Raw genomic sequence first — 13,611 nt, forward strand, 5'->3', positions numbered from 1 at the left:
TGGCAAAGTCCAATAATGATATCACAGAGAAAAGCAGCCATGTTCCTTACCACAACTCATTTTTTAATGGGCTCTGCTAAAATTTAAAAATACTTGAAACTTAAAATACATTGTTTTGACCTTTAAGCTATTGTTTCATCCTATATACAAATGGATACACACACACACACATATATATGCATTATCATTGGCCATAATCTAAATAATCACACTGAATTTTAAGTCCTTCTTTACTTCTTATGGTAATCAAAACATAAAAATTAATGAAGAGGTAAACATAGTGGACACTGCAATAAAGGAAAAATAAAATTTCCATTCACCTTTTGATTTTATTACATCAAAAAGCATTTTTTCCCCAAAGACCACTAGTTATAAATTTAAAAATTATAAAAAATGACAATACTTTGCATTCACTTAATAATGATGGAAACTTTATATAAAGATTGTATAAATACCTGAGAAAGGAATTATTAATACAAATGGACTTTAATTTGAAAAAATGATTAATAAATCATTAGCTTATTGGTTATCTTGGCACATCTTTCTTTCTAGAGGACAACAACTGATGAAGAGACTTTATTTTTTAATATCTCTCAGATGAGCTTCAGCAAGCCAATGAGCTTCAGCAAGTCAATATGAAACTTCTTAGATACATTGGACACTGAACATTTATGTGAAAATGCTCTTTGGCGGGTATTCTACCACAAAGGGCATTTCTTTGCATTTTATTAGAATTTCTCTAACTCCCAAAGGACTATTTGGCATAAAATATCTTTTGTTCACATTCTCAAACTCCAGTGCTGAGAATTCATATGAGAATGTCATGTGCCACCAGAGAATTAAAAATAATATGAAGTGAGTTATTTCTTTGAAAATAATTATTCAAATTTCTAGCATAGTGCACTATATAGAAAACCAGATTTAGAATTAGAGAATGTGAATTCGAATTTTATATCTGCTGTTTGTTACCTGCCTGTCTGTAATGAAGTCACTTTCTGGGATTTAGGTTTCTCATTAACAAAGTGAAGATGAAGATTCCTTCCAGCTCTAAATCTCTGATCCTGAAGGTGAAAATTTCTATATGTTTCTGAGCTACATTAAAATGTTTGGATAGTAATATCTTAAGGTGAAATTTAAATAATGTCCTAGAAATTCTTATGTCTGTATTTTATAGATCTCTCTATATTACTATACATTCTATATATTATTGATTATATATTAGGGCAGCTAGGTGATACAATGGATAGGTTCTGGGCCTGGAGTTAGGAAGACTTGAGTTCAAATCTGGTCTCAGCCTCTTCCTAGATGTGTGATTCTGGGCAAGTCACTTTATCCTGTTTGCCTCAGTTTCCTCATCTGTAAAATGAGTAGAGAAGGAAATGGCGAACTACTCTAGCATCCTCACCAAGAAAACCCCAAATGAAGTCACTAAGAGTCATATATGACTGAATAATAGCAACCACAATAAATCTATATATTATTTATATCTGTGTAACTCCTTTATTGTCAGAGTGCTATAAAGTATGTTGGATCCAGCATCAGAAGTCATCAAAATCTCTCCCTTATTAGTTATATAAATTTAGGAAAATAACATTCTCTCAGCCTTAGTTTCCTCATCTGTCAAATAAGGGTGATAATATTTGTAGTATTTGAGTATTATAAGAATTAAATTAAAAATGATGCTTTATAACTATAAAGATGCTACAAAATGTAAACCATTGGTACCATGACTATTTATTATTATTATTAATCTGTTTATTTTTAATTTATGGAATAAAATAAACATTTTCATAACATTATAATAAAAAGATGATTGTACATGAAGTTACAAATCTGAAATGTTCAACTTTATATTCTTAATTATAAAATGATTATGAAAATTTCTTTTCCTCCTTTCTTTTCTTTTCTCCTTCATCCTAAAGATGGCTATCATTAGATACAAATATATATACATATATGTAAAATTATTCTATGTATACTTTTGTTTTATCTGTTTTTATTATTATTATTTTAGGTATATCATAAGATGCTAAAATATATACTCACATGATGAAACAAAAGGCTCGAACTTATGGAGTAAGTTACTATGAAGTAAATAGCTGATCTCATGTACACAATATACTTTTCTAATTTTCTCATTCAAAAGAAATTCTGGTTATAAAATAAAAAAGAATGTATAGAGAAAATTTATCATAATCAAGACCATGCTCAGAATCAAGTAATGGCAAGGGACAAAATATAGAAAATAAGAGCAAGTTCTGTTCTTCATACAAATTTAATTTACAAAGTGCCATTTTCCTGTCAGTACAACATCTACATCTCTGATTCTTTAATATTTTAAGTTAATAAAGCAGACTCAGATGTAGCAATTTTAGAAGTGCTCCATGTTTGTAGTCCTACATGTATTTCTGCCCTGGGATAGGCAATTTGGGAGTTCCTCATTCCTGAGGTTCACCATATTTATTGATGCCAAAATGACTAAACACATTCAAATGGTGTGGACCAGAATTCTTGAGCTCAAACAGTTCTCAACCTTAACTTCAACCTCCTAAAGTTTTAAGACTACAATAATATGCCACTCCATCTGTCTAGTCAGTGGTTTTTGATATAAATATGAAAGGGAATGGCCTGCTTCCCCTACCACCTAATCCTACTTCTTGCTATAAAAAGAATTTAAGCCAGGAGAAGGATAAAATAAGATCAATTTTAGGCTAAAGAAATGAAATTTGGACATTGGATATTTTGAAACTTAATTTATGGTTTCTTTTGTGGATATCCATTAGACAGACAGACTCCACATAATTTAATGGAAAAAAATATTTATTATTAAAATATTATATGTAACATGTCATTCTATATAAATGATATATTATCCAAGCTAAATATTTATATTATTTAAATATTGTATATTGAAACATTAATTATTATTCAGTTTATTTTTTTCTAAAGACTGAGTCTTCCTATTTTATTCAGGTTGGAAGTACAAGGGGGATATTCAGTAGACTGGTTCACCTCTGAGACCTTTATCTGCTAACGTTGGCCCTGCCCCCTTCCCATCCCAAGAGCTCATCCTCTAAATGTTGATACTTTATGCTGATACCTGGTCCTAGTGCATACATCACAGCTACTCAGAGGTCCTAAAGTTAAGAGATACCCCAGTAGATAATTGGGACTATAGGAAGCATATGCTATAAAATCTAGCCAGATTATTTATGAATAGCTATGTTTGGATCTGACCTTCTCTTCTACCAATTAATAACCACTGCCTTCTTCAAAATTTCACTGTCTGTAATGCTTTCCCTGAATAACCTCAATGAATTATATGTCTATTTTACTTTGTATTCTTTTAGCATATAATTACTTAAGTTCCTTCCACTGAATACTAAATAGCACTACTTATACATTGTATTTTAAATTGTTCTTAGGATATTTCATGCAAATGAAGAGACCAAGTACTGTCTTTTTATGTATCTCATAATGCTTATTAATCATTTACTTAATGACTGCTCAAGTGACCTATTTAGTGTCACAAAATCTCTGAAATTTCTAGTTTTGAGAAGCTAATCTGAAATTTCAGTGCAGTTAACTAAATATGGATATCCCTGAAATCTGCCAAAGCTTCCCTCATCACCCCAACATTGAGTATTCATGTTTATTGCAATTGTATTTTGATGATAGAGATACAGCTACAAATACATGTGCCTCATCTGACAATCTCCTGAGTTCAGAATGACTCAAATCATATTGGATATTACTTATGTTTTTGCAAGCTTACTAGCAATGACATTTTGGTTACTGATTGGAAAAAGCAGAGTTGTCTCAAAGCTACTTTATATCACAACTTTGTGTGTGTGTTAGTGAGTTGTGAATGCCCATATCCAAAATGTAATGTCATGTTCATAATCTTAAAGCAAGTATGATCCATAAAGTCACAGAAGATTAAGCAGTTACAGAAGAGAACTGTAATAATTTTGACTCAGAAAAAGGCAATTTAATGGGCAAATCTATAATTCAGAGCTGTTTGTTTTCAGGGTCGACATGTTTGAGAGATAGGCTAGCCTGTATTATTAAATAAACCTCTCTCTTCCTCCTTTCTTCCATACAACTTTCCAAAATTCTTAACTGGTGTTAACAGAGAAAATATTCACAGGATATGAATATTTTTCTATCCTAAGCTATTTGAAGAGAAAAGACTGAATAAAAAGTAATCCCTGTTATTTATTCAGGAACTACTCTGAAAATAGGATAATTCTGTGAGCAGGTTTGGGAGGCAACATATGGAAAGTCTTAAAGTGAGCACAAATGAACTGCTTCTAATTCTTTAAGCTTTATGATCATAAGGATAAGTCACTTAGTCTCCCTGAATCTCAGTTTCCTCACTTAGAAAGTGGGGACTAGAATCATAGACCTACACTTGAAAGGGATTACAGAAGCCATTTAATCCAAACCAATCATTTTCTGGGAAACTGAGTCAGGAAGAACTGAGTTCAAATTTGGTCTCAGACAGGTGTCTGACTCTCAGAAAGTCCCTTAATTTCTATTTACCTCAATTTCTTCATCTGTAAAGTAGGGATAATAAAAGCACTAACTGATAGGTCCCCAACCCTTGTTCCCAGAATTTCTTCTCCCAAAGTATAGAAGGTGGGGGGAGAGATGATGGGTTAGAGTTGAGGGTCTAATCAAAATTGCATACCTCACTAAGACACTTGGAACAATAAAACCATTTATCTACTTCTTATTTGTACTCTGCAAAAAAAAAACCAAAACAAAAACAAAAAACAACAACAACAACAACAAAACAAACCCTTGTCTGTTGACAGTACCTTGCTAAAAGACATCCTGTCTCCTTACCTGGATGAAAAGAAACTTTGGTTTCTTCTTTCTCTTTTTTTTATACTTTACAACCTTTCAGGCTGTTAGCCTGCTAGTTAAGCCCCAAATTTTCAGTATATAAAGCTCCCCTTATACTATTTCTAATTTACTAGACTCCCTTTAGAATAGCCCATTAACTATGGCATAAACACACTCTTTTGTGACTTCAGGAAAATCTCTGTGAATTCTTTCAAACTATGAACCATGACTCTCACATACTTCATTACCTCCCAGGGTTATGGTGAGAATAAAATGAGATATTTGTTAAGTATATGACATATAGGAGGCGCAATATAAATGTTAGCTACTATTCTTGTTATTGTTATTGTCATTTTATAGATGAAGAGCTATGGCACAGCGAGTTTTGATTTACTTAAGATCACATAGATAATAATCTATGTTGGCATTTTGCTCTGTACCAACTGTTCCTATCCATAGAATTGGCAAGTTCAAATAAAATAATGGATATAAAGTTTTTTGTAAACCTTAAAATTCTATATAAATTCCGCTATTATTTTATTATTATTATCATTGCCTTGTTTTTTTAAAGCCTAGATCTGTGATTTCAACAGTGATTGGGACTATCAGTATGGAAACTTCCTCAGCAAATAAAAGTTTACAACTCATTTGTAACTTACAGTTTTAGAGCAGTGATGATTCAAATGATTTGCCCATGGTCACACTGTGTGAAGAGTTCAGAGGGAGAATTTAAATTCAGGTCTTTTCAACTTCAGAGTTGGCCCTTGATTCACAATGCCATATTGCTTCATTATTTAATAATTACATATATACTTACATATATAAAAATGAAGACTCTGAAAAGGCTATGTCCTGTCCCCACCATGACAGTAGGATGTGAGGAGAAGAAAAGCACCATGAAACTGATAGTTTCTTAATAGATCCAGGATATTTATCAGATTGCCCTCAACTGCCCCCACACCCTCACTAAAATAATTTAAAAATAAGAAGGTAAAATGAAATAGTTAAATGAATAGAATTTTACCTTGTTCTTGCTTGATCCTTTCTCTTTCTGCATATCCAGCAGCTAGCATGTTAAGTCTATTTAGCCATCTGAAAGAACAAATATTTAAAAAAATTATCAGTACTGCTATAACACAATTTCTTACATATTGCTTAATACACATTAATGTAAATGGGTTGAAGGAGACATGGAAAAGATTTTTCTCCATATGGCATGCTTTCTTTGATACTATGATTTTTCTACAATGATCTCCAAGGATCATTTTACCTCTGTACAAATTATTCTCCTATCAAAGGTTCTGTTTTCAATGAAAACATCTTTTGTGAAGATGTGCGATATCTGTAAAATAAAGGTTTTGGGATAATCAAAGCCTCATTAAGCCTAAGGTTTATAGATGTGCCATCATTCCAATTATCTCAGCTGTTCTGTATGCTCAGAACTAATATTATTTTCTCAAAATTTAAGCTTATTTATGTCTTATTTGGCCTGATAAGAGAGGAAAAGATTCAGAGCTCTTCAGTTAGGGAATAAGTTATCTGTGTAACAAGCAAAAAACTACTTATATGTTTTGATGAAATAAATTTATATTTCATGGAATAGGCAAAAAAATCATTATGGAGATAAATTTGAACCTTTCCTTTAAATGTAAAGTGTTTGTGATTTTTGGTCACATACATGTATAACCTCTACTCAGATTCAAAAGAGCTATTTCCTTGAGCAAAATAAATTAAAAATAAACTCCTGCTACTCTTTTGTGTTTTAGGAGTACTGCCATGGTCAAATGCAGTCAGCTGCCTGAGCAATGCAGCCCTACTCCTATGGGGGCTTTCGGTATGTTCATTATCCAAGTGCTCACAATGCATCAGCTTCTTAAATCACTAAATCTTTAAACCAATGTGACAACTTCCTATTGGTATATCTGGAATTATTTATCAAATCTACTTTCAAATCAGAAATAGTTTTGGAATAGTTTGGATTTTGATATCATATAATAGCTTGGAATACTCCAAGCTATTATATGATATCAAAATTTATAACTTGGGTAATTTTAAAGATGCCATTTCAGTTTAATTGGAGTTATTTATTGGAATAACATACTCTAAATACACTAATAGAAATAACTACATCAAAAAGTTTTTTTTTTGTTTTTTGTTTATTTGATGCTACATAAAGAGATAGAAATTTATCCTTTTTGACAAGTGGAAGACAACATTCTTTGAAACTATTTCCATATTTCAACTTTTATGCCAAGAAGTGGCAACATGGGTTCAGGTGATTATCTCATGAAAATAATTGTAAAATTCTATCTTTGAAAAATAAAATTATCTTGAAAGCACTTTAACCTTTTGTTTTAAGAGTAATAGTCATCTAGATCCTATATAATTTTGAAAGAACATGAAATTTAAAAAGAAACTGCATTGTTAGTTGACAAAGATTTATAAAGTATCTATAGTATTCCAGCATTGTAACAATCATAGGTCCTTGGAACAGCAAAATGAAAACCCTATGAAACTGTATAAAAATATTACATCACCCAATTTGGGGAAGTAATGAAGAAGATGAAAAGGATATAAGAAAGGATGATCAAATTCAGTGGCATAATACCAAAATTTGAAAAACAAAACACACAGACACATGAGAAAATTATCATATATCAATAAGACATGCAAACTAAATTTTTAAAAATCATTAATTGAAGTTTGAAATTGACAACTAATCTCTTGATGAGTTATAGAAAATATACCTCTAATAAAACTGGCACACCATGACTTATGAGGCAAATAACATATTTACATGCTCTGGAGAATATCTGGTTCAGGGTTTTATGGATAAAGAAGAAAAGGACACTTCAACTATTTTATTCCAGCTTCTTCATATTTTTCTTACACAATTCTACAAGGAAATTCTGTTTTATGAGTATTATAAAAAACAATGAGTTCTTTTAGAGATCAAAGAATTTCAAAAGGTCTTTTAATCTTTTTCTACAACAATCACTAAAGATGTAAAACTATTAAGAGTTCTTTAAAACTCCTTGAATGGTCTACCAAGGAATGTATTATTTTTTCCATTACTCATAAGATGGAATTTTTCTGAAAAGTAATGCAGTTTCTTTGCTTATGGAAAAAAAGTCTCTTAGAAAACATATGAATGGAATTGCTATTGAGGTGAAGTCCATTGTATACCCTTGCAGCAATTAAGAGAATTGTGTAGGTGAACTTCTCTATGCAGATGATTTTCCAAATCTATATGGCTAGTCCTAGATTCTTCCTGAGATATAATCACATCATTACCTGAATTTTAAATATTTCTAACTAGATATCATGCAGGTATTTCAAATTTAACATGCCGAAAAGAGAAATTATCCTTGCATTCAAGTCTCCTTTCCTCCAAACTTCACTATTGCAATTGAATATATCCACCCAGTCATGCAGCCTTTAAATCTTGGTATCATCCTCTACTCTGTATGGATACTCTCACCCTATATCCAAACCGTTTCTCAGTCTTGTTGTTTTTACCTTCATAACAATTTTCCTATACATCCTCTTTCCTCCATTCATGGTTTCTGTGTTTCATGTTATTTCCCTAATCCAAACCATTTAGCAGTCATCTGCGAAGGTGATTTTCCTAATGCATAGTTCTGATCATGTTACTCCACTATTCATCTCCTGTTGGTGCCCATGATCTTCAGAATCAAATATTGATATACTCCTCTCTTTGGCATTTAAACTCTTTATAACATCACTCCTTACTACCACTCCAGTCTTTACTTTATTTCTCTCTATGAACTATTCGACCCAGCTCCATTGATGTATTTGTGATACCTAAAGAAAAGCAGTTCATTGTTTGTCTTTATGCCTTTACTTTGGATATTCTTGGAATGATCTATCCTTAGTTTTTCTGGTTTCCTTTAAGACTAAGCTCAAATTCAAGAGGCAGTTAGATGGTACAGTGGATAGAGCACCTGCTTTGGAATCAGGAGGATCTAAGTTAAAATCTAGCTTCAAACACTGAATGCTTACTTAGTTGTATGATCCTGGGCAAATAACTTAAACCCTATTTGTCTTGTCAAAAAGAAATAAAAAGACTAAACTCAAACCACCTACTTTAGAAGGACTTCCCAGATACCTTCAACTGGTAGTGTCTTTACTTTTCATATATCTCATATATGTCCTCATTTCAACATTGTCTTCACTCCCCCCCCCCAATTAGAATGTGAACTTCTTGAGGAAAAAACCTGTTTTTGCTCTTATTTGCATTCTTACCCTTTAGCTCAGTATATAATAAGTTCTTAATAACTGCCCATTGAGTGGGTGACATAATATATGAAGATGGGATCTTTTACAAGGATGCAGATAAAGATCCTATGAAAAAAAGGATTTATCTTTCTTGACAAGAACACCTTCAAACAAGAAAGAATCAGGAAAGAGGAGAACTAGGTTATAAAATTTTTGGATGAATAATCCACTTTTATATGTGGCTTGTGATACTATAATCATATTTTCATAAAGGAGCAAATAAGAAAATGTCTAAAAACTCCAATTAATTCTTAATCTAAAAAAGAGTTTCAATGTACTATGATTTATATACTGAAAAGATTTCTTGTATTTGAGAATGTAGGTATGTGCCTATAAATCATATGCATATAACTCACACAAACAATTTATTATGTAAAGGTAAAGAAACCTACCTGTTAGAAGAAAGCACTTGCCCCATCAATACTTTCTTTCTATTTGTATCTCTTGTGTCACTTAAAATAATAAGTGGTGCTAAAAGACTTCCCTAATGAAGTAGTTGTCAGGGATATGAGTGGGAACAAAAGGAGAAACATGACTAGACCATAATTAAAAAGAAAAGACTCAGTATTCTAGTAGATATAACTTTTGAAAGTTATTTTGCCTCTTTTCTAAGCTTATATTAAAATGCCCTTTAAGATTTAAAGTGTGCAGAAGGTTTTTTCCACATAGGATAGTTTTTCATAGATCTATTTCCTAAGTAAAAATGAAAATAACAAAAAGGTGGTTGATTTTAGCATCTCACAAATCAGATACAGTTGAAAATGTTGGGATTTTTGTCTGGGAACAGGGATAGTAAAGTCAGTATAATTTTTGATTTGATAAGAAGAGGATCATGGAAAATGAGGAGGGCTTTTATGAGTAAGTGACAAAGACTTTTTTGGAAAAAAGCATAAAATTACTGTCATCTATTTAAGATAAAACAATCAGATTAGGATGAGTTATAGAACAGGAAGTCATTTATTATCTTTCTAAGATGGTGGTGATGCCTTTGAACTGGCCTTAACTGTACATAATTCATTTACTAAAGGTACATACTTTCTTTCCTCTATGGACAAAGTCAATTTTTGCATGTATGTAACTTTATGATGAAGGGGTTACTCATGGATATTGCTCACTCACTTTTCAGTTTGTTCATGATGTGAGCCAAATCCTTCACATCTATCTTGAAGACAGTGAGCTCCATATGTGGGCAATGTTTTGTGAGCAGCCAGCTCAATCATGCCTGGCAGAACAATTAAAAGCTAAAGTAACAGCAAGATTCTCACCAGTACAAATGAATGAATGTTTCCATTTGTGGAAAAACTTAAATTGGGAGTACAAAAAACTGTCCAGTTTTTCAAAAGGCATTTCAAGTAGCATTTTCATGAACAAATCATATAAATAAAGAGAATATGATGTAGATCACATAAAAAGCTCAGCTTTCTCATTAATGGTAAATCATTTTATATTAAGTTTTATGTACCATCTGGTTCTATATCTGCCTCCTACTCATCTACAACATCCATCTTCTTGCATTAGGGGGAAAAGAAGCCCAGAAATTCGATTCTAGCCAGAAGCATTAGCATTTTAAAAATTAATCTTCTTTATTTTATCTATGTGACATCACATTATTTATGGAAAGACACAATTATCTATGTATTTTTAAAGATAGGTATTTATTAATTACAGATAGGGAAAAGATGGCAAAAGGTGTTATGAATAATATAAAGTAACACCTAATCTTTTATTGAAAATTAATATGGATAATCTCTTTCTTATTTTGGGTCCATATTTATCTGTATATACTGGTCAATCTATGTCAATTAACAGGAAATTTTGTCAGATTTAACAAAATATTTGACCTATTAATCAACATTATTCAAGAGAAAGAGATGGAGCAGAGGAGTATTTGAGAAGTGAAGGGAGGACAAAAAGCCCCAATCAATCACATTATGGTATCCATCCATCTAGGAAACTGTTTAGCATATGGGAAGATCTTCCCATGAGTTATCTAATTGTTGGATATGGTCAAGTTTTCCTTAATTTATCACATCCTCACAATTCGATTCACTTCACTTGAATAAGCATTTATTACAAACTCACTTTGTAATAAGCATGGGCAATACAAAGACAGAAGAAGTATAAAGAAAATCCTGTACAAAATATATACAAAGTAATTTTTAGGAAGAGACTACTAGGCATTGGGAGAAAGGAAGGCATGAGGTAGAGAGATCAGTACAATATTCCTGTAGAATGTGGTGCTTTGGATGAATTTTGAAGGAAACTAGGATTCTAAGAGGTAGAGGAACAAGGCTTTGCAGGCATGAGGAACAAAATGAGTATAAAAACATGGAGGTAGGAAATGAAAAGAGAATATTGATCAGGCTATTTTGGTTGGGATGATGAGTTCACAAAGGAGTGTAATGTCCAATAAGCTAGAATGCTTAGGTTTATCCCAGATTGTGAAAGATTTTAAAAGCTAAATGGAAAATTATGTATTTCATTGTGCAGAAGAAAGGGAGTCACTGTAGTAGATTTTGAGTAAGGACATAACATAGTTAAAAGTGTTCTTTAGGGTTATTGATTTTTTTTTTAGTTATGTGAAATTAGGGGAAGATGGATTAGGGAGGGGAATCCTGGAGACAAGGTTTCTACTTCAAGATAAAAGGAAGTAAAAAAATATATTTGTATATATATGCATATATATATATATATATATATATATATATATATACATATCTTAAATATTTTTGAAATTGGCCATTTGGAGTGTTAAGCAATAGAAATAAAGGCAAAGAAATGACAGTTTTGTTAGACACTTAGTATCTGAGATGTATGCTACTTCATTTCAGTTTCTGAGAATTCCAGGCATATGTGTGTGCATATGTGTGTAAACTATGCTATAATATACCATAGCATATAATATATACTTTATATATGTATGATATTCTTATATATGTTATATACTATACTATAATTATATCTATTGATGAATATCTTCTTTTACAACTGAGTTTTAATAAAAAAGCTCTACTTTAAAAAATTTTCACATTTAGATTAATATTGATTTGGATAACTAACCAAATCACTCGATAGCTGGTGAGTGATCATGGTTAACACTAAAGAAAAAGTCACAGCTTAAAATTAGATGTAACAATGGTCCTGTGGAATAATGAGTGGATTCAATTAAGGGAGAAAAATAGGAACACTAATCAAACAAATCTTTCTAGATCTTAGATATACTACTACTATTGAATATACATAAGCATTATTGTAACATCACTACAACTATGCAGGGTTTCTGCAAAATATATGATTAGTATTTCATAGTTTGTAAAATTTGTTCATTTTTTTTTTACCTGTTCATATCATCCAGATGTTCAGCAGCAAAGTAAAAACTTTTAATTTTAGGATGACAAGCTTTGAATGCACTGTAAGAAAGGTAAAGAATATAAAAGTAGATAAAATAGTATGTATTTTATTTCCAGGCACAAGAAAATTGCTATTCATTAACATACTTTAAGACTGCTATTATGTCCATATGAATAGTTGTTTCTATCACTATGGCAGAAAGGTCATTTTAAAAAAAAGTCTTTCAAGAAATCAGCTTAGTCATTAAATTTTATCAATCATCTAAGTGGGAGAAGTGAGTATAAATATAAATAGAATTCTATGTCAATATACAAAAAATTTGTGATTTCACAAGCATGTGGCAACTCCTAGTGTGTTAACTACTTCCATCAACTTAGACTGAAGCTAAATATGAATCAGTTAGTAAGTCCCCAAAAGCGGCTTACGCAATTATGTGATTTGCCAGTATCAGAGAAATATCAAGTATCACAGAAGATATATGAATTCAGTTCTTCCTTATGCCAGATTTAACAATCGATATATTATCCATTTACCTTAAGCAAACTCCACATTAAAATATACATGGGGGCATTTTCAAAATAGCTTTTGTCTAATTGTTAATCTCTGGATCTGTGGATTAACTGAAAGTCCTATTTGGATAAGCCATGGAGGTCTCAACAATGAAAAAAAAATCTCCATCAAATAAAGAGTAACTTTGCATAATTTAGCTAAACCTTAAAATTATTTCTATAACATGTAAGTGAAGAGAAGGAAAAAAAGGATTCAGGCATATGGGGAAAAACAGAACACAAAGAAAGGCTAACCAATCCCAACTATTTTAGGATTTGTATGATAAAGTCATAGAAACAAAATGAAGAGAGAGCAAGAAAACTTTATTAAATCAGTATCTCAACCAGGGAAGAGCCCATGCAGCTCAGATTACATTAAGTAAGATTGTTATGATTATTCTTACTTTATAGAAATGGAAGCTGAGAGATAAGGAGAAACTAAGTGACTTATCTCACGAGGCACACAGTATCAATGCCAGAGGTAAGGCCCAGGAGTTCTGACCCTCTTGATCTCATCTGATCATAAAAATGAAGGTTTTTTTAAAAAATAAAAATAGATTTA

General features: G+C 31.5%; 1 protein-coding gene across 11 annotated transcripts in view; it reads right to left on the bottom strand.

Moving 5' to 3' along the window:
• CNKSR2 (connector enhancer of kinase suppressor of Ras 2) overlaps positions 1-13,611 on the bottom strand; it is a 315,200-nt gene that overhangs the window by 54,651 nt on the left and 246,938 nt on the right. For all 11 annotated transcript variants that reach the window (XM_031959496.1, XM_031959493.1, XM_031959498.1 and 8 more), the window contains 2 exons: positions 12,489-12,560; positions 5,876-5,943 (listed from right to left, as the gene is read on the bottom strand). In XM_031959496.1, coding sequence (XP_031815356.1) covers positions 5,876-5,943; positions 12,489-12,560 — 140 coding nt within the window. The remainder of the gene's footprint in view (positions 1-5,875; positions 5,944-12,488; positions 12,561-13,611) is intronic.

Source organism: Sarcophilus harrisii, chromosome 3, assembly GCF_902635505.1.
Source record: "Sarcophilus harrisii chromosome 3, mSarHar1.11, whole genome shotgun sequence".
In the NCBI taxonomy this organism is placed as follows: Eukaryota; Metazoa; Chordata; class Mammalia; order Dasyuromorphia; family Dasyuridae; genus Sarcophilus; species Sarcophilus harrisii.